Source organism: Cydia amplana, chromosome 3 (assembly GCF_948474715.1).
Source record: "Cydia amplana chromosome 3, ilCydAmpl1.1, whole genome shotgun sequence".
Taxonomy (NCBI): Eukaryota; Metazoa; Arthropoda; class Insecta; order Lepidoptera; family Tortricidae; genus Cydia; species Cydia amplana.
The window spans coordinates 4,580,642-4,603,510 of record NC_086071.1 but is presented as its reverse complement, the minus strand read 5'-3'; the positions used below and the strand labels follow the sequence as shown (position 1 = coordinate 4,603,510).

Below are 22,869 nucleotides of genomic sequence, written 5' to 3'. Positions count from 1 at the left end.
CTATATCTATCTATCCGTATATATGTATCACCCTATCTATGTATATATAGTATACGCATATCTATGAAACCTTAAATCATTTTTTAACATCATGAACGTTTATTTCAATGCTAAATGGACTTAGTGTTAAACTGTAAGAATGCTTAAATTTCATTGTATTATCAAATTTTAGGATTTTGTAACTAGTAGCTAAATAAATAAAAAAATATTAAAAAAGCAAAAAAAAAAGAAATGTTTAGTTTCTTCGAGCGTAAGAAATGTATGTTACGTGAGTTGTAATAAAGTCAGATCGAGATGCGAAGTTCAGTAATAAATGGTCAATATGTATTCATGGTGAGAAATAAACTTCAGTGTAATTTATTACAAAAACCAAACGTTGTTTCCTTTTACATCCTATTTGTAGGTAGTCTGTGCGGATTGCACGACTCCTCTCTTTCCACACAGACTACACAATACAAAGACATGACATGTGCGTGCATTGTCACAGCATTCAAACCCAGAACAAAGAAATCCGACCAGAGTAAAGTGTCATTCTATGGAACTTACTAACCGTTTGCTTTAAGATCGGTTTTCCTAGGATAGCGGTGCCGTCATATAGCGGCCGTCTCCATACTAAATAATACGGCTAAATATGGATGTCGTAGTATTTGTATGGAGACTGCCGCTATATGACGGCACCGCTTTCGGAGGAAACCAAAGCTTACTATGTAAACAAGCCGCCATATTAAAATTGTATCTAAATGACAATTTACTAGTGACCTTTGTTTACATAGTTCAATTTCCATAGAATGACACTTTACATACAATATAGTATGTACCTATACAACAACTCTAATTATTCATTTGCCTAAGGGTGGTATTCCACCTGTCCAATTTCTTGGTCTAATGTGTATTTGCGTCTTACATTTTGCTTAGTGAGAGATTGAGACGTAATGCACGTTGGACCAAGAAATTGGACAGGTGGAATACGAGCCTAAGATACTTATACACAAATATTGCAGCCTTTTGACAGGGGTTGTACCAATATTGACACTCCAACATGTGTTACTCATAGCCGGAGAGCTAGCCACGGAAATAGTAAAAAATATTGTAAAAAACCGGCCAAGTGCGAGTCGGACTCGCGCACGGAGGGTTCCGCACCATCAACAAAAAATAGAGCAAAACAAGCAAAAAACGGTCACCCATCCAAGTACTGACCCCGCCCGACGTTGCTCGGTCAAAAATCACGTTTGTTGTATGGGAGCCCCACTTAAATCTTTATTTTATTGTTTTTAGTATTTGTTGTTATAGGGCAACAGAAATACATCATCTGTGAAAATTTCAACTGTCTAGCTATCACGGTTCGTGAGATACAACCTGGTGACAGACGGACGGACAGCGGAGTCTTAGTAATAGGGTCCCGTTTTTACCCTTTGGGTACGTAACCCTAAAAAGGGTGAATTAGAGTTTTCGCGTTTTATAAACCTAAAAACAGAATAAAATGAAGATAAAGAGAAGTGGGGCTCCCATACAACAAACGTGATTTTTGACCGAAGTTAAGCAACGTCGGGCGGGGTCAGTACTTGGATGGGTGACCGTTTTTTTGCTTGTTTTGCTCTATTTTTTGTTGATGGTGCGGAACCCTCCGTGCGCGAGTCCGACTCGCACTTGGCCGGTTTTATATTAAATACGAGTGTTGTAAACAATAGTATCTACAGATCACTATAGAAATGAACTGCTTACAAATTATTACAAAATAAAATGAAAAATCCACAATGTGCTGCTACTTTTTTTACGGACCACTCCTTAATAGCGAAATAGTAGATACCTTCGGTTTCGGTAAATAAACATGTTCCGGTCCGACACTAGAAATTATTGTTTCAAAATATTATTTACAGTATGTACATTAGGGCGGATCGCTCAATGTATGAAAAAAATTTTTTTCACGGTTTTCGTAAACGATGGGTGCGATTTTGATGCCTCTTGTGGAGGCCATACTTGGAAAAATAATTAAAAAAATATCAAGTATTGGTAAGTGCCTCCACAAAGCGATTGAAAGTAATGAAAAATACATTTAAAAAAGGTGTTTTGGAACCTAACTATTTAGTACTAAATTGGTCATGTATATTATTGTATATTGTTATTAATTACTTTTTATTAGTTTTTCATAAAATTAGACCTATTTTCATTCATAATACCTGTAGAGTTATTATAAATATCGATGAGGGTACATAGCAAAAACAATGCACCAATGCAATGTTATGTGCGACTGTGCATGACTTCAACTCTGGTGAAACTATCTATTATACGCGTTGTTATCATTGCGGGATACGTTTGTCATTACGACTTTTTTCGTAAATAAAGTATATTCTGCAATTCGCGTATGTTGTATATAACATAATGTCAATACGAAGGAGATCAACAGCTTGTCCAATTCTAGGAAGCTCGCGTGAGCTACCACATAATGTTTTGCCTACTTATAAGGATGTGATATTACATTTGTTGTGGCTGCAGAGTAATGGACAATCCTACTCTAAATCATGTCAACTTGTAGCGGCTAGAGTGGAAGAACAGTGGAAAAAAACGGATATACCAATAGTGCAACACTGTAATGTTATGTCACGAATCAGGAGCTACCACGATAAGTACAAGAATCTTCTAAAACCTTATAAACAACGGAAAAATACACCTACCTACTGTATAATATATGTCAAGCGATCGATAGGGGGTCCTGCGATGAAAAATTATCAAAGATAAATCCGGGCAAAATTGTTCACTCAAGATGGCTTACTACGGCCAATCGTATACTGAGATTGTATGTTGCAACTGAAAATTCGTCTGAAAATTTAGAAACATTGGTGAAGTTTATTTTAATAGTGTATGCTCCCATGTGGTTTACCATAAAAACTAAACCATCTTGTATCTACGGTGCCAACCATTTATTCAAGACCATCCTGATCTCACGCTACTTACCAGATCCTCTTAAATCCATTATTGATCCTGTAATCCAGAGAAATGGATTTTTGGCCATCCCGAAAATAATATTGTAGCCATGCTGGCTGATGATCGCCAACATGTTAAAATATTGGCTCTAAGAAAACTATTAAAAGCACTGTCTCAGCCATCTGCTGCAGTAAGAACATTTAAATTGCCCCAATTTAATTTTTCAGCTCAAGATTATATTGATATGGTTCCAATTCAAAATATATCAACCCCGCCGATGCTAAAATTTCTTGATGAGAATGAAATAAACACGTTAATAAATAATCCAGAGATGGTAGACGAGGTTGTGATATCCAAGATAAATAAAATCCCATGCCACACTCAAGCCGTCGAAAGATGCGTGAAAATTGTAACCGAAGCGTCGGCCTCAGTATGTAGTCTATTAAGAAGAGACGGGTATATAAGAAATCGCTTGGAAAGTCGAAAAATTATGCCTCAGTTCGAGAGCAAAAAAGATTTTAAATTGGTATAATTTTAGTAATTTTTCGCAATATTTTACTTTTTTTTCCAAAACTAATATAAAAGTTTTTTGAGTTATTATGTGCTATATTTGAACATTGAATCTTATTCTAAAATATAAAAAAATAAACTGTTATTTTGAGCGTTTAATTTTCATATTTTAAATCATAGCTTCAGGTGCGAAAATCGTTCGTTTTTTTATTTTTCGATAGCGTTGTGGAGGCACTTCCCATTATTTGATATTTTTTTTATTATTTTTTAAGTGATTTGCACACTATAGAGCACCAAATCCACACCCATCGTTAAAGGATTTCTTAAGTTTAGAAAAATGATCCGCCCTAATGTACATATGGTGCTACTTACCGCCCGTACGCGTCCGGGGGGCCCGGCGGGTTGGTCAACGACACCTTCTCGAAACTCATGAGGCCCTGGTACTTGCTCCGGTTGCTAAATTCAATTTTTAGACAGTTTTTTCTGGTTATTCCCACTAGTTACCAAGTTGTTACCCAGTGGTACTGGGAATTTTCTCCATATTTTGCCAGTGGTAACTACTTACTGGGAAAAAAATCCCACTGTGGGAATTTTTTTCCCCAGTAGCTACCACTGGTAAATTGAGGAATTAGCCCTTAGTCAATACGTAAGCGGCACCAGAAAAAGGGGTTAAAAATACACCAAAATTAAGGCTTTCAGTTTATTAGTTAAACAAATATCACTTTTATTTACAACCAAAGCAATCACAAATAATAGTATTAACTAATCGTAATCACCTAAAACTACTTAACAGATTGAAATATTTACAATAGAATTAACAATCGTTTTAACTTAGGTTTAGAGGCTGGTAGACGCCGCACCGGGGCGGCCGGGCGTCCTAGCGACTCCGTCGTCGGTCGGCTGACCGCCCGCTCTACCGGTCACACGGCGCAGTCACTGCTAGAGCGCGCCGCCGGTCACACAGCGCCGTCACTGCTAGAGCGCGCCGCCGGTCACACAGCGCCGTCACTGCTAGAGCGCGCCGCCGGTCACACAGCGCCGTCACTGCTAGAGCGCGCCGCCGGTCACGCGGCGCCGAGCGGCTGCGTGACGACGGGCGAGCGGCGCGGCGACGACGCCGGCTCCGACAGCCGGAGCGCCACTTCCAGGTCGCGCAGCACCTGCAATAGGGATGATGACACATGTTGAATTTTATAACAAAATCTAGTAAAATATATAGCAAACGAGCAATTTATCACAATAATGTGGATATTAAAATAAAATATTGAAAAAATACAGGACCTGAAAGTTTCAAAATTTAAGTTTTTTTTAACTTCCAAAAACGATAAAAGCAAGGGTACCATTCGATTCCCTACATTTCATGCAATAAAATGTTGTATAGCAACTATATACATAAACGCAATATTTCACCGACAAAAACGCAATTTTCTTATTTTGTCCATACTACAAGATGGGCGTTGACGTCACGGCCCTCGGCCGTTTTGTATAGGGCGTTTGGCGAGTGAAGTGCAACTGTCGGCCTTTGACTACAATTTCTGACTTTTGTGTTACTTTAATGCAATGGGTCCCATATAGACATTTGATCCTAAAGACAAACCCGATCGATTGATACCATAAAAAAAAATTAGTCATGTAGCCTATTATTATACTTTTTTCAATTCTTGAGACAAATATACCTATCGGCCTCTGGGTCACACTTATAACTGTTATAAGTGAGACGTTTTAGTTCCGTTTGGCATATATACCCGGCGGTGTATGAATTTCATTCACAAGCGATTGTTCGTATTATCAATTGCATGCAAATGTTTATGTTATTTATTTCATACAATTGAAAGATAAAAGATTTTTATTCGTGACGATCACAAAACATGTACAGACAACAACGGCAAGAAAAAAAGAATGCAATAAGTGTGCATCACGAAATGTACCCAACTCTGCATAATGAAAGCCATTTCGAAATTAGTTATCGCACTTATTCTCAGTGCCGCAGTACAGTCGCTCTTTACACGTCTTGAAACCGGTCGGACAGCATCATATCGAGAAGTGAACAAGGGGAAAAAGCTGACCAGTTCTTCTAATCTCTGAAAAAGGGTGCGAATGGTGCGATAGGTGAGAGAGTACATGTGCAGGTAGGGTACCTCGGTCTCCTTGTGGTCGAGCAGCTGGAAGCGCGCGTCGAGCGCGGTGAGGTGCGCGAAGGTGAGGTGCAGGTGCGCGTGCAGGCGCAGCAGCGCCAGCTGGCGGAAGTGCGCCGCGTACAGGTGCGCCACCACGTGGAACAGCAGCCGCACCACGCGCCGCACCACCGACTCGAACATCGCCGGGAACTCGTTCGCTGCAATGTCGCACCGACACATCACAACTCTGCGAGTAGGTGTACGCAACTGATACACGGATTGAATAGGGTGGGCTAGTGGAAGATATTTACAAATGGCGCCATTATAGGTTTCCCCTGTCAATCCTACTAATAGTACTAACTATTCTTGTAATTTTTTTCTTTTAAGCCATATCCCATAGAACAAAACTAGAAAACAAACAGGGGAAACCTATGCTGGCGCCATCTATAAAAACCTCTGACAGTTGCGTACCCCATTAAACTACGAGTAGTCCTAAGAAGAAAGTGGACGACCGTTTCTCGTCTCGATACAAACTTAATCCCCATTTTGCTCCCTGGATATCAGCATTATAGTTTTACACAATTTGATGTAGGTATATTAACCTCCTGTTAGTAATAAGTAGTGCGGCTGCGACCGTATGCAATTCAGTCGAATAGATGCACCTACGCGAGACGCACGTCTTTCATTTCCTTGCCCCGCCCCCGCACCCCGACTAACAGTGGCGACTGGGCTATACCTTTAATTATTACGCGTGCAAAAATAAAACAGTGATCATGGCTAAAGTGTCAATAGGAGCGTTAACCATGTTTAATCATGAGGTGCAAGATTGGTTAGTGTTCAAAGAACGTTTGGAACAATGGTTCGTGGCCAACGATATAGACGCCGCGGCGGACAAGGCCAAGTGTAAGCGTCGGGCTATCTTGTTGAGCAGTCTTACCGAGGGTTCTTATAAACTGCTGAGGGACTTAGCATTACCCAAAGTCGTGGGAACCCTAGAGTATGATGAACTCGTGAAACTTTTGGATGATCACTTAAAGTCTGCAAAGTGCGGGTTTGCGGAACGCAACAGATTCTACTCGTCGACTCAAAAACCTACAGAAAGTATGGCAGAATGGGCAGCACGCATTCGTGGACTAGCGGTCGACTGCGGCTTTTCTGCCACGACTTTAGATGAAACTCTTCGAGATCGCTTTGTACTCGGTATGACACCGGGGCACGAGCGAGATAAGCTTTTTACCATGGATATGGAAAAATTAACCATCAGCAAGGCATTGGAAGTAGCGGAGAGGATTCAGTGTGCTCGGCAGGGCGCTGCACAGGCGTCACCAGCGGCATCGAGCACGCTGCCATGTCCCGATATGCCAGTGTACAAGATGGCGTCGGTTCCACGTAGCGCGAGGTCCGGCGGCACAGGAGGCAGCTTCGGTAGCGGTAGCTTAACACAAAAACCTCAAGTGGTTTGCGCGGCTTGCGGTTATGAAGGACATGAGGTGGCTACATGCAAGTTTTCTCGGTATAAGTGCGGTAAATGCGGTTTAAAAGGTCACCTACGGCGCGTATGTCCCGGCAAGAAAGTGTATCGTCAGAATTATATAGATGGTGAATACGGTGATGTTGATGCTGATACTGGCGATGATGGTAAGCTTGTTATATATAATATTCGCTCTTCACGTGGCGAACCGATGATGGTGACTGTTCAGGTTGCGGAGTATGACCTATCTTTTGAGCTGGACACAGGTTCGGCGGTTACGATTATGCCAGACAAAATGTATTCCGCATATTTTAGTAACATACCGTTACGCCCGAACCACACAGTTCTAATTAGTTATAATGATAGCAACATTCCGATATTAGGTACTCTCAACCTGCCCTTTACGTACGATGGTGAGACAGCTACATTACAGGTTTTCGTAGCACGAGATAACGGCCCATCTCTGTTAGGTAGAAATTTTGTCACTAAATTCAACTTGGAAATGGTAAGGGTAAAAAAATGCGAGGTAGGAAACTTAATTGAAAAAGCGGAACGCATGTACCCGAAACTATTCACAGGTGGGTTGGGTTGCTGTAAAAATGTTTACGTCGATTTGCATTTAAAACCAGAGGCCAAACCAGTATTTTTTAGATCGCGACCTGTACCGTTTGCTTTAAGGCCAAAGGTCGAAAATGAGATAGATAGGTTAGTAGGCCTAGGGATTTTAGTACCAGTGCCATTTTCTGACTATGCAAGCCCTGTAGTGCCCGTTTTAAAACACATTGGCAGATAATGTACTTTCAACTGTACGCACATATGTGATGCAAGGGTGGCCTAGTCAAGTTAGTGACTGTTTAAAGCCATTTCTCTCTGTTAGAAACGAATTAGCAGTTGAAAAGTCATGCGTAACTAGAGGTCATAAGGTCGTGATTCCTACTAATTGTCGCAACAAAATCCTAACGGAACTGCATATTGGTCACTTAGGGTCTAATAAAATGAGAGCAGAGGCTCGGAGCCGGTTTTGGTGGCCGGGCATGTCTGCAGATATAGATAAGTTTGTTGCGTCGTGCGAAATATGTACTTCTTTACGACCTTCGCCCCCGCGTGCCCCTCTGACGCCCTGGCCGTTCCCGCCACACGCATTCCATCGAGTACATTTAGATTTTTTAGGTCCTTTAAATAACAAAATGTACCTAATTGTTATTGACGCGTATTCAAAATGGCCTGAATGTTTCGATGTTTCAAACGGATATGGGTCTAAAGTAGTGATAGAAAAGTTATGTGAGTTAATGTCACGATTTGGGTTGTTTCACACCATATGTACTGACAATGGCACTTCCTTTGTATCAGCGGAATTTGAGGACTTTTGTTTGAGGAACGGAATCACTCATTTAACTTCGCCAACATATAACCCGAGTAGCAACGGGCAGGTTGAGGCATATGTTAAAATAATAAAAAAAGCGCTTAAATCATTCATTTTGTCTGGGATTAATCCGAAATCATTTAATTGCAAAATGCAAGAATTTCTTATGCGATACAGAAATTCAATACATAGCACAACCGGTAAGTCACCAGCAGAGGTCGTTTTTGGCCACAAATTAAGAAGTAGATTAGACACACTAGCCATGCATCGCCCAGCAACAGCTGACGCAGCACTCGAATGCGTTGTAAAAGATAACCAGTTTTCACAGTGTAAATACTACGGCGGGAAACGAGTTGTTGACTTTAAAGTGAACGATATAGTTTTAGTTAAAATGTACAGTGCACAAAAAAACTATTGGGCAAAGGGAACTATAATAGATCAAATGGGTAAAAGTTTGTACACGATCAAGTTAAGTGACTCTGACAGCATTATTAAAAGACATGCTAATCAACTGTTGAAACTAAAAGGGGAGGAAGTATCACGTGATGATTTGGCGACTCACTCTAGTACCTCTAACGACATGGACCAAACTGTATCAGAAATGCCTGCAATTATTTTGCCACCAGTACAGCGAAACGACGTGACTCCAACTCAGCACGCTGATGCGCCAGTTATAGTGGTACCTGCCGAGGAGGAACAGGTACTGATTCCTATGATGGATGCGACTCCAATTGAGCAAGGCAGCGACATATCTACACATCGCACGGAGCAGCAAATCGGGACCAATTTAGGCGAAGGGACTGTGCCCCCGCGCTCTGAGCAAACTGAGGCTTACCAGGCAGGCCCTACGTCAGATTCGGCCGGAGAAACCGCCGATCAGTTCGAGTCACCTGATTCTTCTCCATTGGCCGAGCCACCTCCCCCACGGAGAAATCGAAACGTTGTAAACTACAAACAATATTTTTAGGCTAAGGGTGGAGGGATGTTAGTAATAAGTAGTGCGGCTGCGACCGTATGCAATTCAGTCGAATAGATGCACCTACGCGAGACGCACGTCTTTCATTTCCTTGCCCCGCCCCCGCACCCCGACTAACACCTCCCTACGGCTTTTTTGGATTTTTTTATTGTTATACGTATAGGATTACATTATTATAAGCCTCTCGCGACCTACAAAAGGAGTATAGGATAAAACGGTCGTCGACCTGCAACAAATCTACGGAAGAATTCGCGGTTCAGCACACGAGAAAATTCATCACGCCGAAAACTGACAACTGGCATACAATTTCGTTTGTGGGTCGATAAGTAAGGGCAGTACGTACATAGCCTCAACACATATTTTCTTGTATGTCCAACAAAGTTACAATTGTGTAACTGGGGTCCAGAATGGCAACTAAATGACATCTATCACGTAATATCGGCGCAACACTCCGGTTTTTCACAAACTTTTAAACCAAATTAAGATAATCTAATATGATTGGATCTGATGAAATACAGAAACTTGTTCACGGTAGGCCCACAGGTAGGCACCTACTTTTAAAGCTCGACCTCGAAGGTACGATCTTTAATCACCAGACCAGTGAACGTGTCATAGTGTCCGTACTGCTGGTGTATCACGTCTAAATTTAACTGTTGGCGATTATGTCACTGCGCCGTGATTTTAGGATTTATTGTCGTGTCCAAACACGGCGCAATGCGTCATCGTGTTTTGTTAGTAGACTCTTGTGTTGAGCTTATTGTCTGGGTAAAATGACAACTCCTTTTCATTTCTACATATATTTCTTACTAGCTGTGCCCGCGGCTCCGCCCGCGTGGAATTCGGTCTGTGTCAGTAAGCTAATTCATCCCTAATTTCTCTTTCCCCTGGAGGCGGAACTTGAAGTAAAGTTGACAGATGGATACGATTAGGGGACTGAAGTCCAGATAAAATATTTTACAATTAATAGGTAGGTACTTACCACTAAACAAAACTACACTTCAAAACCAATAGTTTTTTTTCGCCCTTATTCCAATATTAGACGTGATTTAAACGACACAGAGTTATAGTAGGTGTATAACGGACAATACAGTACTACTTTTGTATTTTTACGTTCTTGACTGTACCTATCCAAATCATGTCCATGGCAAATATCATCCAATTCTGTCCTCCAGTCAAATCATTCTGAGCATGAAAAATTAAGAATTATACACATAGAAATCCATACTTCCTAACAAACTTTCGAATTTAGGTCTAATATTATATTAGTTAGAAGTAAGATTAGAGGAAAGGAGAATATTATAGATATCAAAAACTTGAGGCCGAGTATTTACACTTTATTTACAGTTGTTTATGTATGCATAACTAAATATCTACATATATGTATGTACCGGGGATTACTTTTAAGAGTGTAAAAAAATGTTTAATTATAAATTGGCCTAAGTTGTAGTCGCTTGGTAGGGTGCCCAGAATGCCACCTTTATCAAAGTAGGCTTAACTTTAAAAGTTAAAAACGCGAGCGTAGTGAGCGCGAATTTTTTTTTGATAAAAAAAATTGAGAGGTGAGAGAAATGTTGTCAGGGACACAGCCGCAATGGTTTACGTGAAACGTTGGTGTGGATATCTAACGCGAAAGCCGAAGGCCGAGCTCCATGTAGGGCCGAAGGCCCGAAGCTTCCAGGCTGTCAGTGCTTAAGCACAGAACAATAGTATCAGTGTCTAAATGCGAAGGCCGAAGGCCGAACTCCGCGTAGGGCCAAAGGCCCGAAGCGTCCAGGATGTCAGTGCTTAAGTCGTAGTAGTAGTCGCTCGGTAGGGTGCCCAGAATGCCACCTTTATCAAATTAGACTTAACCTTTAAAATCGTATTAAAAACGCGAGCGTAGCGAGCGCGAATTTTTTTTGATAGAAAAAAAATTAGAGATGCTATGTCAGGGACATAGCCGCAGTGGTTTACGTGAAATTTTGGTGTGGATATCTAATGCGAAAGCTGAAGGCCGAGCTTCATGTAGGGTCGAAGGCCCGAAGCGTCCAGAATGTCAATGCTTAAGTCGTAGTAGTAGTCGCTCGGTAGGGTGCCCAGAATGCCACCTTTATCAAAGTGGGCTTAACCCTTAAAATCGTATTAAAAACGCGAGCGTAGCGAGCGCGAATTTTTTTTTTATACAAAAAAAAATTAGAGAGGCTATGTCATGGACATAGCCGCAGTGGTTTACGTGAAATTTTGGTGTGGATATCTAATGCGAAAGCCGAAGGCCGAGCTCCATGTAGGGCCGAAGGCCCGAAGCGTCCAGGATGTCAGTGCTTAATCACAGAACAATGGTATCAGTGTCTAAATGCGAAAGCCGAAGGCCGAGCTCCGCTTAGGGCCGAAGGCCCGAAGCGTCCGTCGTAGTAGTAGTCGCTCGGTAGGGTGCCCAGAATGCCACCTTTATCAAAGTAGGCTTAACTTTAAAAGTTAAAAACGCGAGCGTAGCGAGCGCGAATTTTTTTGATAGAAAAAATTGAGAGAGGCTATGTCAGGGACACCGCCGCAATGGTTGAATTTTGGTGTGGATATCTAATGCGAAAGCCGAAGGCCGAGCTCCTCGTAGGGCCGAAGGCCCGAAGCGTCCTGGATGTCAGTGCTTAATCACAGAACAATAGTATAAGTGTCTAAGTGCGAAGGCCGAAGGCCGAGCTCCGCGTAGGGCGGAAGGCCGAAGCGTCCAGGCTGTCAGTGCTTAAACACAGAACAATAGTATTAATGTAGGTTAATGTGTGTGCTGGGCTCTCCAGTATCCGCTGATGCACCACAGTACTTACCGTCGAGCGCGTCTGTCGTGCGAATCCGCTGAGCGGTCAACCGCTCTTCGCACTGCGTGAACGTCTCCGATTCTTCCTCAGATTCCTGAGACCGTGCTACCTTGTAACCTCAATACGTTGCGAGAATTTCGCGAAAAATTCGTTTTTTTTCGGAAAGGTATGGTAACGCGTTTAAAATGCAAGTCCCAAATTGTTTGACATTTACAAAGACTTAATACCTATTTAAAATTTAAAAACTTTCGCGTTTCGAACACATATTAACTCACATTTATAGACGGGCCTATCTCGAAATTTATTTTATTACCTTTATTTACCGACGTTTCGACACAGGTTTCACTGGTCATGGTCGCGGCTAACTGATGTCCCAACAAAATGTCAAAACAGAGATTTGTGCAACTACCCGACGAAAAGTGTATGAAAAAGTTTGGGGTAGACATCATATTTTAAACCACCCACTTCACATAATGTTAATTATTGTCAATAAACCCGCGATAGACCCGTCTATAAATGTGATTTAATATGTATTTGCAAAGACGTTTGACATTGACTAAGAAAAATGTTGTTTTTTTACAAAGTACATACCTACACAAAAAAAAAGTTTACACCACTTTATTAAGTTAGCGCCATAAGATTCAGGTGCAAACATAACTTAATTGAGTGTAGTGGCCACCCCCCTTTTAGGGGTTGAATTTTTCTAGCCTAAAATAGGGCCAGGGAGTTTCTTGACAGATTAGTAAAGTTTGCATCAAAATCCGTTCAGCCGTTTTCACGTGATGCGCGGTCAAATAAACAGATAAACAGATAAACAGACAAACAGAAAAACAGACAAAAATTCTAAAAACTGTTGGAACGTGTTCTGTTATCGATTCTAAGTATCCCCAACCAACTTTTTTTCGAATATCTTCCATGTACAGACTTTCGACCCTCTTCAGCTTTATTATATGTATAGATTGTAGCAAATGAGAACTTGACTTATTTTGCACAGTACAAGCTCTGATCCAGATTAAGAAAACTGTTTTATTCTAATCAAACTGCTAAGCTAGAAAAAAGTGGAAAAAGTAATAGTTCTAAAGATTCAACTTGTTTTCAAGTTCAAGGGGCTTACTTAATTAAAACACTGCTCAATCGATAGATAGGCAATAAAGCGCAAAAGGGTAATGAGTTTAAGTTCAATTTATAAACTAATTCTAAGTTCAAATTAACTCTAGGTTCAGGAAAGACAATTGATAACTGGAACTGTTGAAATAAAAACGGAGGGTGAATTTTGCAATTTAATGGAATAGGTATGATTTTGATTATTCTCATGAAGGTGGAGAAATTCACTAGGTATGCGCCGAAATTCTATTCCTTTCCTATTCCTATAGTTCGTTTTTTTTTAGCATTAGAAAGAACTTGAAAGAAGGTAAGCGATTTTGACATGTCTTTTAATTGAAAAACACTTTTTAAAAATCAATAACTATTGCTTATGAAAGCAGAAGACTATAAAAGATCGTATTAGATTCATAATTGTTACATATTTACCGTAACTTATTTTTAAAATGTGTTTTTCAATTAAAAGACACATCAAGATTGTTTACCTTATTTCTAATGCTAAAAAAACGAACTATAGCAAATGTCGGCCACATCGACTCCGTGTACTGAACTTGACTATAATTATATACTTACAATAAAATTTAAAATAAAGTAATAGTAAAGGATGAAACTAGTAGCGTCGCAGTAGGCTTTCAGTTGAGCTGCCGAGCAAAGTCAACTAACTAGGGGCGCATTTTCATCGCTCGCCGCATCGGAAGAACTCTTGATTTTATGCGCTGTCTTGCGAACCTTGACTTTCTTTCCTCATTTTTGGAAATACTTCTTTATACAGAAGTTATGTTTTTGCTAACCCGCATTAGGCCAACGTGGGGACTATAGCCCAAGCCCTCTCGCGCATGAGAGGAGGCCTGTGCCAGCAGTGGGACGCAACTACATTATATAGGCTGAATTATTATTGTTTTATTTTCTTTTTTTGCTTTAGGCTACAATACTGTAATCATTTTGTCGTAATTGTCTTTATGTCGTTCATGTTTATAAAAATCAAATTGTGAATCTGGTAGATAATCCTAACACATTCTTCTGTTTTCTTTCCCATTTTGACTACCGAACTCTTCTGGGACGATTATGCCAGCTTTCAAGACGCTGAAAAATCGTCCCGCTAGCTAATTTATGAGTTTTATATAGAGAATGTATATAATACACGTTTTGCGAGGTTACTTTTAGTCTGATCCGCTAATCGTTCCAAACGAATACGCTCGACGCTGTCGCCGGCGCGCCGCCCGTCAAAATCTAGTAAAGAAGGGGTGTATAGTAGTCGACGCTGACAGCGTCAGCAAATGCGCTAGGAGCGATTTACACGACCAAGGCGAGGTTTGTAGCAGAGCACTCACCGTATTTGGTGGGGAAGAGCGTCTCATCGTTGACGGTGTTCTGCGTGAGCGTCATCACGTAGTCCACATACTGCGGGGCGGCGACGCGCGCCTTCTTGCCGCGCTCGTCCACCCACGCGTACACGCGCCCGCCGGGGCCCGACATGTCGGGGCAGCTGCTCGCCGTGCAGAACTCCGACACCGCGCCGTACACCAGGTTCACGTGCTCGAATAGCGCCAATGCTGAAACATCATCACACTTTCATTAATATCGTCATTATATGTAGTAAGTGTGCGCCTGAGTGGCGAGCGTCCAGCGGGGCGGACGGCGTGGTGGCAAGCGGCGAAGTGCATGCACTCAGGCCGCTCATAAGAGGTTCAATTTGTTTAACATGAACGCCGCACGCCTCGCTCGAACATCCACTCAGCTCGTAAATCGATTAGATGTTGATGTAATTGTTTATTAAGCAGAAGACATGTGTCTCGTAAGTATCCCTGTGTTGGCTAGTTGTAACAACGCGGCAATAATAGAGACTCCGCGAGCTTCCCTTACTTATTTTGTTTATCTCATCATTATTGAGAGGTTCGTTGAAAACTTGCTATTGCTCACACGTCAATACCATCTTTACAAAACTGCACGGTACTTAGTGTGAATACATCAATTACATCATGCAAAGGCGTCCAAAACATTATTATACGAGCTTGTAGTAACGAAATGCAAGTCCAGCCAAAGAGTCAATGACAGATATGTACTGACCATTAATTCTTATTGGATTGAGATAAGGTCTACTATTCTACAGTTTCGTTAGCCGGGAGCATCGGCCGCGCAGGTGCTACCGCGGGAATGCCGCCGAATAGCCGTTACGTTGCGTTGCCGTGACGGCGACCGCCGCGGTGATTCGGGAAGCGCACGAGAGACAGGTGCGCCGGCGGAAATGTAGTTGTTTTGTGCTGATCATGTACAGGTCCATTCACCTGGGACCGTTCAATTCACCGAACGCAACTAATCGGCTTGAGAGATTGAAAGCATTTGAAGTCAAAAGGCTTTATGGCAGGACTGATGCTCTCGCGGAGTAATATATGTCTTTCGTTTAGTTGATGTAATTATATAAAGCTAAGTTAGAAGATTTTAGGTCTTAGACAGAAACGTCTGTTTTAGAAATCATCTTAAGCTTTCGACAAGTCAGATTGCCAGCGAGTCTGAGTTATGACTGTTATGAGCTTAGCGCCGTGGGCAGTTTTATATGCCTAGTCTAAACTCTAATGTTTACCTACACATAGACTTCATTACAACTGTTCAAAATGAACTTTGACCTCCGATTACGTAATTCACGCATGCCATATATTATATTACTTCCTCCGCCTCTGTTGTAGTGTCCGACCTAAGTTTCGGTTTCAGTTTCGGCATGAAAACCATGTATCGGCCGAAGGTACGGTTTCGGCAAAAAAACCGATTTCGGTAGGAGACATAGTTGCTACTAACTCCAGTAAGTAAGAGTTCAGAAAGCACAATATGTTTGGTAAATAAAGACAGGCGGCGGGCGAGAGCGAGAGTCGAGGGCGCTCGTGATCGCAGATGCAATTAAGGACGGGTAGGCCCGGGACGAACCGGTGCTGTTAAACAGGTTTTTTATAATTAAACTTGATAGTATTAGCAGCCTATTTCAATTTGTGAATACTGCACGCTTTCGTCTGTGAAATTTAACGATCGGAAATTAGTGGAAAGCGATACGCAGTGCGCCAGCCGAGACCGCAGAGCGGCGCTGACGCGAGCTTGCTGCTGCACCGGCACAAACGCCGAACGCTGCCAAACTATGCAGGTGCCGTGGATACTCAGCTATTTTATGCAGGGAGTGCTGACACCTAGCAATGCGGGTCTTGGCTATTAATTTAATGCGATTGTAAGGTACGAGAGCACGACATGTTTAAAGAAATACGGAACCCTACAAAGAATGCGAAATTTTCGTATAAGTATACCTAAAACTACCGATGTAAAGTTTTGGACTCTACAAAAACAATAGGTAATACTCTTATTATCCATTACGAAACTATAAATGTCCGTGCTACATAAATGTGTGCTATAAATTTAAATTATTTAACATGGCTGGGGTTAATTACTTTTTCCAATTTGAAAATCATTTGTGTTGCGAACTTACTACTAATAATTATTTATATTTTTTCTTTAAACTTTGTATTGATAAAAAATATACTATCACTGTTAATAACGAATAGTGGCACGGAAACCTAAATTAGTTATCGAACAACGTTTTACAGTACATATGGCACTTTAAAGTTTCGACATACGCACGAAAAGTGCTATTTTACGCACTAGTGCGGAAAAGTAGCCCCATATGTACTGTAAAATTTTTTATCTGTCAGCCCGCCGGAGGCATATCTGTTTCTGCAATCGTGGTATGAAACAATATAAATGCAACGCTATTCTCTTGATTTCAGTATAATGCTGGCGGCGAGTTCAATTTAATAACAGGTATTAGAAAGCTAGTTTGTTATTGACAGGTGGTTTTATTTTAATAATTTTGGTTTGCATGTTAACACAAACTAAATCAAGTAAATATTTAAAACAAGTCGTGCAAAAGTTGTTTATAACATAAGGTAGAAAATCAAACACAAAAACCATCACATACTATTATAGCTGGTCAAGCAAATCTTGTCAGTAAAAAAAGGCGGCAAATTTGAAAAATGTAGGAGCGAAGGGATTGAATTTCGCGCCTTTTTTTACTGACAAGATTTGCTTGACCAGCTATATTTAGTATTTTTTACTACTCCTGTACTTTTATTTGTCATTTAAAGGGTCGTGCACACACCTTTAAACCCCTATCTTATAGTTGTCAAGACAAGTCTTTAGTCTATTCCCCAAAAAAGTATTTGTACATACACGCAGTATCTTTTTGGCACTTTTACGATACTTCGTGTAATCACCACTTAAAAAATATTGTATGAAATACATTGTTGCCAACCTAATTTTAATTGTCTTCTCTGACAGTTGAGTGAACCATAGACATGTTTTTTTTATTTCATTCATTCTTTTCCCGCCCGTACCCTCCATTCTTTGCTACTTCTTGAATGAAAAATATTTGTTAAATTTAAGTACAATTTTATTTAAAAGTGCTTGGTCGTAGAAAAAGTATTGTATGCAACGTTGTCAAAAATACTCGTGGCGTCTTTATTAAGAATTTTTGGCTTCACCTCAAATTGTTACTCACGCCACCTTTTTTGATTTCTCTTAAACAACGGTTGCATAAAATACTACATATTTCAAATAGCTTGGGTACGGTGTCAGCTGTCACCTCAATACAATTATCAATTGTATGGAGATAACAGCTGTCACCAGACCCAAGCTATTTGAAAATAAGGGGTAAGAGCATTACATTTTAAGTTGTTAATTTTGTTTTACTCATGTCTACGTTTTATGAGACAGCAGTCGTAACTTTGCCATTTGGTTCGAAGCAGTTTATTGTGTCATCGAAATTAAGATATTAAACATTAGATATTTTATATTAATATGTATAGGTACCTACTGCGATAAACTTTAAACGGAGAAAATTTTGGGGCCGTATGCAAACACACCAACAGACAACACCAGAAGACAGAAACTATTATATATTGCGGGTCTGCGACATATCAATAAACCAACCTGCTCGGCAGCTTGCGCTCCAGCAGCAGCAGGTACAGCTTGTATGTGAGGTGGTGGTACTCACTGTGCGAGGCGAGCCACTCGTTGTAGTCGAGGTGGCGCGGCAAGTCGACCAGCTGCCGCATGTCCAGCTCGGGCAGCTTGCGCTCCAGCAGCGCCTCCTGGAGGTACAGCATGTATGTGAGGTGGTGGTACTCACTGTGCGAGGCGAGCCACTCGTTGTAGTCGAGGTGGCGCGGCAGGTCGACCAGCTGCCGCATGTCCAGCTCGGGCAGCTTGCGCTCCAGCAGCGCCTCCTGGAGGTACAGCTTGTATGTGAGGTGGTGGTACTCACTGTGCGAGGCGAGCCACTAGTTGTAGTCGAGGTGGCGCGGCAGGTCGACCAGCTGCCGCATGTCCAGCTCGGGCAGCTTGCGCTCCAGCAGCGCCTCCTGGAGGTACAGCTTGTATGTGAGGTGGTGGTACTCACTGTGCGAGGCGAGCCACTCGTTGTAGTCGAGGTGGCGCGGCAGGTCGACCAGCTGCCGCATGTCCAGCTCGGGCAGCTTGCGCTCCAGCAGCGCCTCCTGGAGGTACAGCTTGTATGTGAGGTGGTGGTACTCACTGTGCGAGGCGAGCCACTCGTTGTAGTCGAGGTGGCGCGGCAGGTCGACCAGCTGCCGCATGTCCAGCTCGGGCAGCTTGCGCTCCAGCAACGCCTCCTGGAGGTACAGCTTGTATGTGAGGTGGTGGTACTCACTGTGCGAGGCGAGCCACTCGTTGTAGTCGAGGTGGCGCGGCAGGTCGACCAGCTGCCGCATGTCCAGCTCGGGCAGCTTGCGCTCCAGCAGCGCCTCCTGGAGGTACAGCTTGTATGTGAGGTGTTGGTACTCACTGTGCGAGGCGAGCCACTCGTTGTAGTCGAGGTGGCGCGGCAGGTCGACCAGCTGCCGCATGTCCAGCTCGGGCAGCTTGCGCTCCAGCAGCGCCTCCTGGAGGTACAGCTTGGGGTCGCCTGCCGCCTCGCCCTCGCGGTCTTTGCGCCGCGCCTTCCTGCAACCAACAATATAACTCATGAGTATTTATATCAGATGATTAGTTTAACAATACAAATGAAAATACATGAAATAAGCGGTAGCTTATTTTTAGCGAGCATATTAATGCTAACAAAACTAATAGCGTACATAATTGCATTATTTTGATATTTTAGAGATTAAGCGGCTCTTTACGACGGACCTATTTTGTAGTGGCCGCTGTTGCCTTATTTTATACTAAAATTATACGTAATAGAGCCAAAACTGGGAATATTTATTTTAAACAACGAGGAATTCTGATTAACGACGACAATTCCAGATAGGCTTAAGGAAAAACAATGAAAAATTGTCATCATGGTGTAAAAACAACAACAAAAATGCGTAATGGAATAGGTTTAACCAAGTAACCCGCAGTACACTTCGGATACACTTCGACCCAAAGATCCCTATGGGTCGAAGTGTATCCGTAAGGGCCCCCGAAAATAATAAGATAATATAAGAACCCGCAGTAGGTAATTGAGTATACTGTATCGTTATTAAGGTACATATTATCAAGTTGATGCGAACACGTCCTCGTCAATTCGTCATAACCATAACTAAGTGTAGTAAAGTTATAATAATTATTAAGAGCCTAAACTGGGAGTATTTATGCCCGTAACCTTTGTATCACCGTGATAATTCTAATAAATGAAATCAGGAAAAAGAGGAAAATAATAGTAGTTATCCCTATTACAGTGTAAGTAAATCCTACAATAAAAATGCGTTATCACTTATCGGTAGACACAGTAGGCATGTGATAGTGCTCGCGGTAATCGATAACTGTATCGATATATCAATTGCAAACAAAAGCGTATCAAAACAAGAAACAGTTGTAGTGCCTTATGTCGTAGCTATAAGGTTCACGAATGGTCAATCGTAGATGGGGCCTGCGGCGTAGGACGCCGATGTAAACAATATCGCGCGAGTTGACGTCACGGTCCGCGCCCTCGCCAATGGCCGACTTTTTGACACACTAGTACCAGAGGCCCAACCGCAAAAAAATAAATTCGATTTTTTTTATCTGCCAATCGTTCGAATATGTAAGATCGATGGAGCGGCAGATAACATTTTTCAATGTTGGCGGGAGGCTCTCTGTTGTTAGGGCATTTTCTATTGCTTCCCTTAAAAGAAAAATGTAAAATTCGACTGCATTTTTTGTTTATCTCGTTTCTGGCACGAGTATCTTATCAAAGCTGAGATTCAGTTGTGTAGCTGTAGTGTTTACTTCTGGGCGGTCTTTCCATTTTGATCCCTTGAATGTAGGTTTCATACTGACTTTTATGATTTATTGTTGCAATTTGCTTTGTTGGCATGGCTGCTCCGACATAAAACATTATGTATCCCATCTCGATTTGTTTCTTACTATAATAAAGCGCGCAAGTTACTCCGGCCTCACTGTTTTCTTAGATGCACGGGGCTAGGGAAAGAACCTTTTGTGTTCTCGACAAGGGCTCTCAAACACTATACTTGACATCAGCGTTTGAAGTTTGATTGCATTACCTACCTGCCTAGATACCTACTGGGAAACCATCAATCGAATTCTTTTATGATGTTCGCTGTTCCAAATCTTAGCGCTCAAGTATTTCTAATAACTGTTTAGGATAAGGTTAGTAGGCGACCACTGCCACTGGCTGGACAGGGGTCAAGGGATGTAGTGTAGTGTCCCGGCGTTCCCGTGACTAACTAGCGAAACCAACGTAGGGGTCAATTCAATACGACTATGCTGCTGTAGTTCGCCTAAATTATGTTCATAATGTGGTATTTAAATATTTTAAATTACATAATGATATGCAATAATGTAGGTTTACCAGTGAACCTTTTTCTTTAACCGTATCGTTTAATTTTCTGACAGTATTTGGACTAGTTAGATGGGAGGATGGGATGGGGCGTTAAATAATAATGTCCATTGCCAGTGTGGTCTTCCTCTGCTTCCTGGGATTTCTCAAGGAATAAAGGAACCTTGCTATTGTCAGTAACGGCACGTGCTTACCGATGGGTTTTCTTCGTTACATTTCACGTTCACGTTTTAGTTTGGTTGCGAAAGCTAGAGCAATATTTACACTCACGTAGACCCTCGACGACATTGCACTGTTATAGAATTGCACTACATATGTACATGTAAGCCATCCGTGTTTTCCTTATGGATTGTTCTGACGAGTCGATATGGACGATATGGTGATTTCATCCGTTTAACATTACCGTAAGTTCGCTCCTGGTCTAGTGATTATTAGTATAACATATTCTGGAAATCCAGAATAACTAAATGCTTATATTAAAATGCCAAAGTTGTGGGCTTTGTTAAGATTTGTTGACTACCTACTAGTTACAACCTCAAGTCGACTAGTGAGATAGCTGGGTCGTGGGAGCTATTTGTATCCTCATTAGACATTTAATTGTAGGTCAACAGCATGCATTTGTTTCTGTGCCTCCAAAGTACAACTGCGTTTCAATGGTTGATCGCTTGGCTTGGATGGCCAACTTACTTAATTAATACTTTAAAAGCAAGTATTTACATCTAGCATGAAGGCTTTTTTTGTGCCTCAAAGCTTAGAGAGTTAACTATTTTTATTTTACGCAGCCAAGGTTTTTTCCGAAATCGGCTAGGCTTGTAGACGAGGTAGCGGTCGGGAAGCTTTGTGAAGCTCTGGAGGGGTACTAACTTGCCCAGCAGTGAGTCGAGCAGCGCGGCGAGCCATCGCGCTACCAGCTCCAGGCAGTCCATCTGTCACTCACTAACGCACACTCATTCCGTGATTCATTGGCCGGCCATTTACGACGAGAAAGCGTATAGTTAGCGGTTCCCTATAAAGCCCGTTCGACTTCCGGTTCACAAGGGTATTCATGCTACAGCCTATCATGACAGGTCCTTGAAATGTTTTAATGTAATGTAACACAGTGTGTACGTAGATACTATTTTTAAGTCACTGCGTTCGTTCGTTGCGGTTCGCCGTTCTCACCTGAAGGGCACGGCCGCGTACAAGTAGGAAGGCAGCGAGAACAGCACGCCGAGCACCACCGCGTGGCACATCTCGGCGATGACTGAATTGACTGAGGCCCGGCCCCCGGCCCCGGCGCGCCGCGCCCCGCGCGCTTTCCCTGTCGCACACTCCAGCGTGCGCGCATTATGTATCGCCTACGCAATCGGTGGTCAGCGTCCGTACTGTCATATTTCAAGGCTTCGTCAGCCATTGGGTTTAATGTTATCATTAATGACATTGCGCGATTTCGACGGGTCGTCACAAGACTTGACGCAGCACGCACCTTTATGAGGGTATTCATTAATCATGTTGAGGTTCTATAAGTGAGAACCTATAATTGGATCTGTGATTCTATTGTAATTTCTGGATATATGTAGTGCTGTTGGTTTTCCATGTACTAAAAAAAAAAAAAAATAATAAATAAAATAAATAATTGATGCTAATGCCATGGCTAATGTTTCCTTGTGTGTCGCGTGGAAGTAGAGTCGCTACCGAGGCTCGTCAGAAAAGTCCTACATGGAGAAAATCGGTAGGAGTTACGTACGAAATTTTCAATATGTATGTATTAAGCTGGAAACAAATTATCGGACGCGGCTCACAGCCGCGACTTATAGGTATCTAG

The 22,869-nt window shown here is 42.0% G+C and overlaps 2 protein-coding genes and 1 long non-coding RNA gene across 5 annotated transcripts in view; 1 reads left to right on the top strand and 2 right to left on the bottom strand.

The window, feature by feature from the left end:
- LOC134662410 (uncharacterized) overlaps positions 1 to 22,869 on the bottom strand; it is a 179,538-nt gene that overhangs the window by 22,899 nt on the left and 133,770 nt on the right. The gene's annotated exons all lie outside the window — the stretch shown is intronic.
- The window catches only part of LOC134662398 (MOB kinase activator-like 2), an 83,774-nt gene continuing 65,023 nt past the window's right edge, over positions 4,119 to 22,869 (bottom strand). For 2 of the 3 annotated variants that reach the window (XM_063518613.1, XM_063518614.1), the window contains exon 2: positions 18,521 to 19,249. In XM_063518613.1, the coding sequence (XP_063374683.1) occupies positions 18,568 to 19,249 (682 nt within the window). In that variant the 3' untranslated portion in view covers positions 18,521 to 18,567. Of the gene's footprint in view, positions 4,593 to 5,570; positions 5,768 to 14,583; positions 14,806 to 18,520; positions 19,250 to 22,869 lie in introns of those variants that run through there. The other variant, XM_063518615.1, reaches the window with a different exon arrangement.
- Positions 6,162 to 9,472, top strand: LOC134662389 (uncharacterized). The gene is made up of 2 exons (XM_063518600.1): positions 6,162 to 7,187; positions 8,703 to 9,472. The coding sequence occupies exons 1-2, from the start codon at positions 6,323 to 6,325 to the stop codon at positions 8,714 to 8,716; spliced, it is 879 nt and encodes a 292-aa protein (XP_063374670.1). The 5' UTR covers positions 6,162 to 6,322; the 3' UTR covers positions 8,717 to 9,472.

Excerpts from the sequence above, each read along its gene's own strand:
- LOC134662389 (XM_063518600.1), top strand. The coding sequence starts at position 6,323 with ATGGCTAAAGTGTCAATAGGAGCGTTAACCATGTTTAATCATGAGGTG.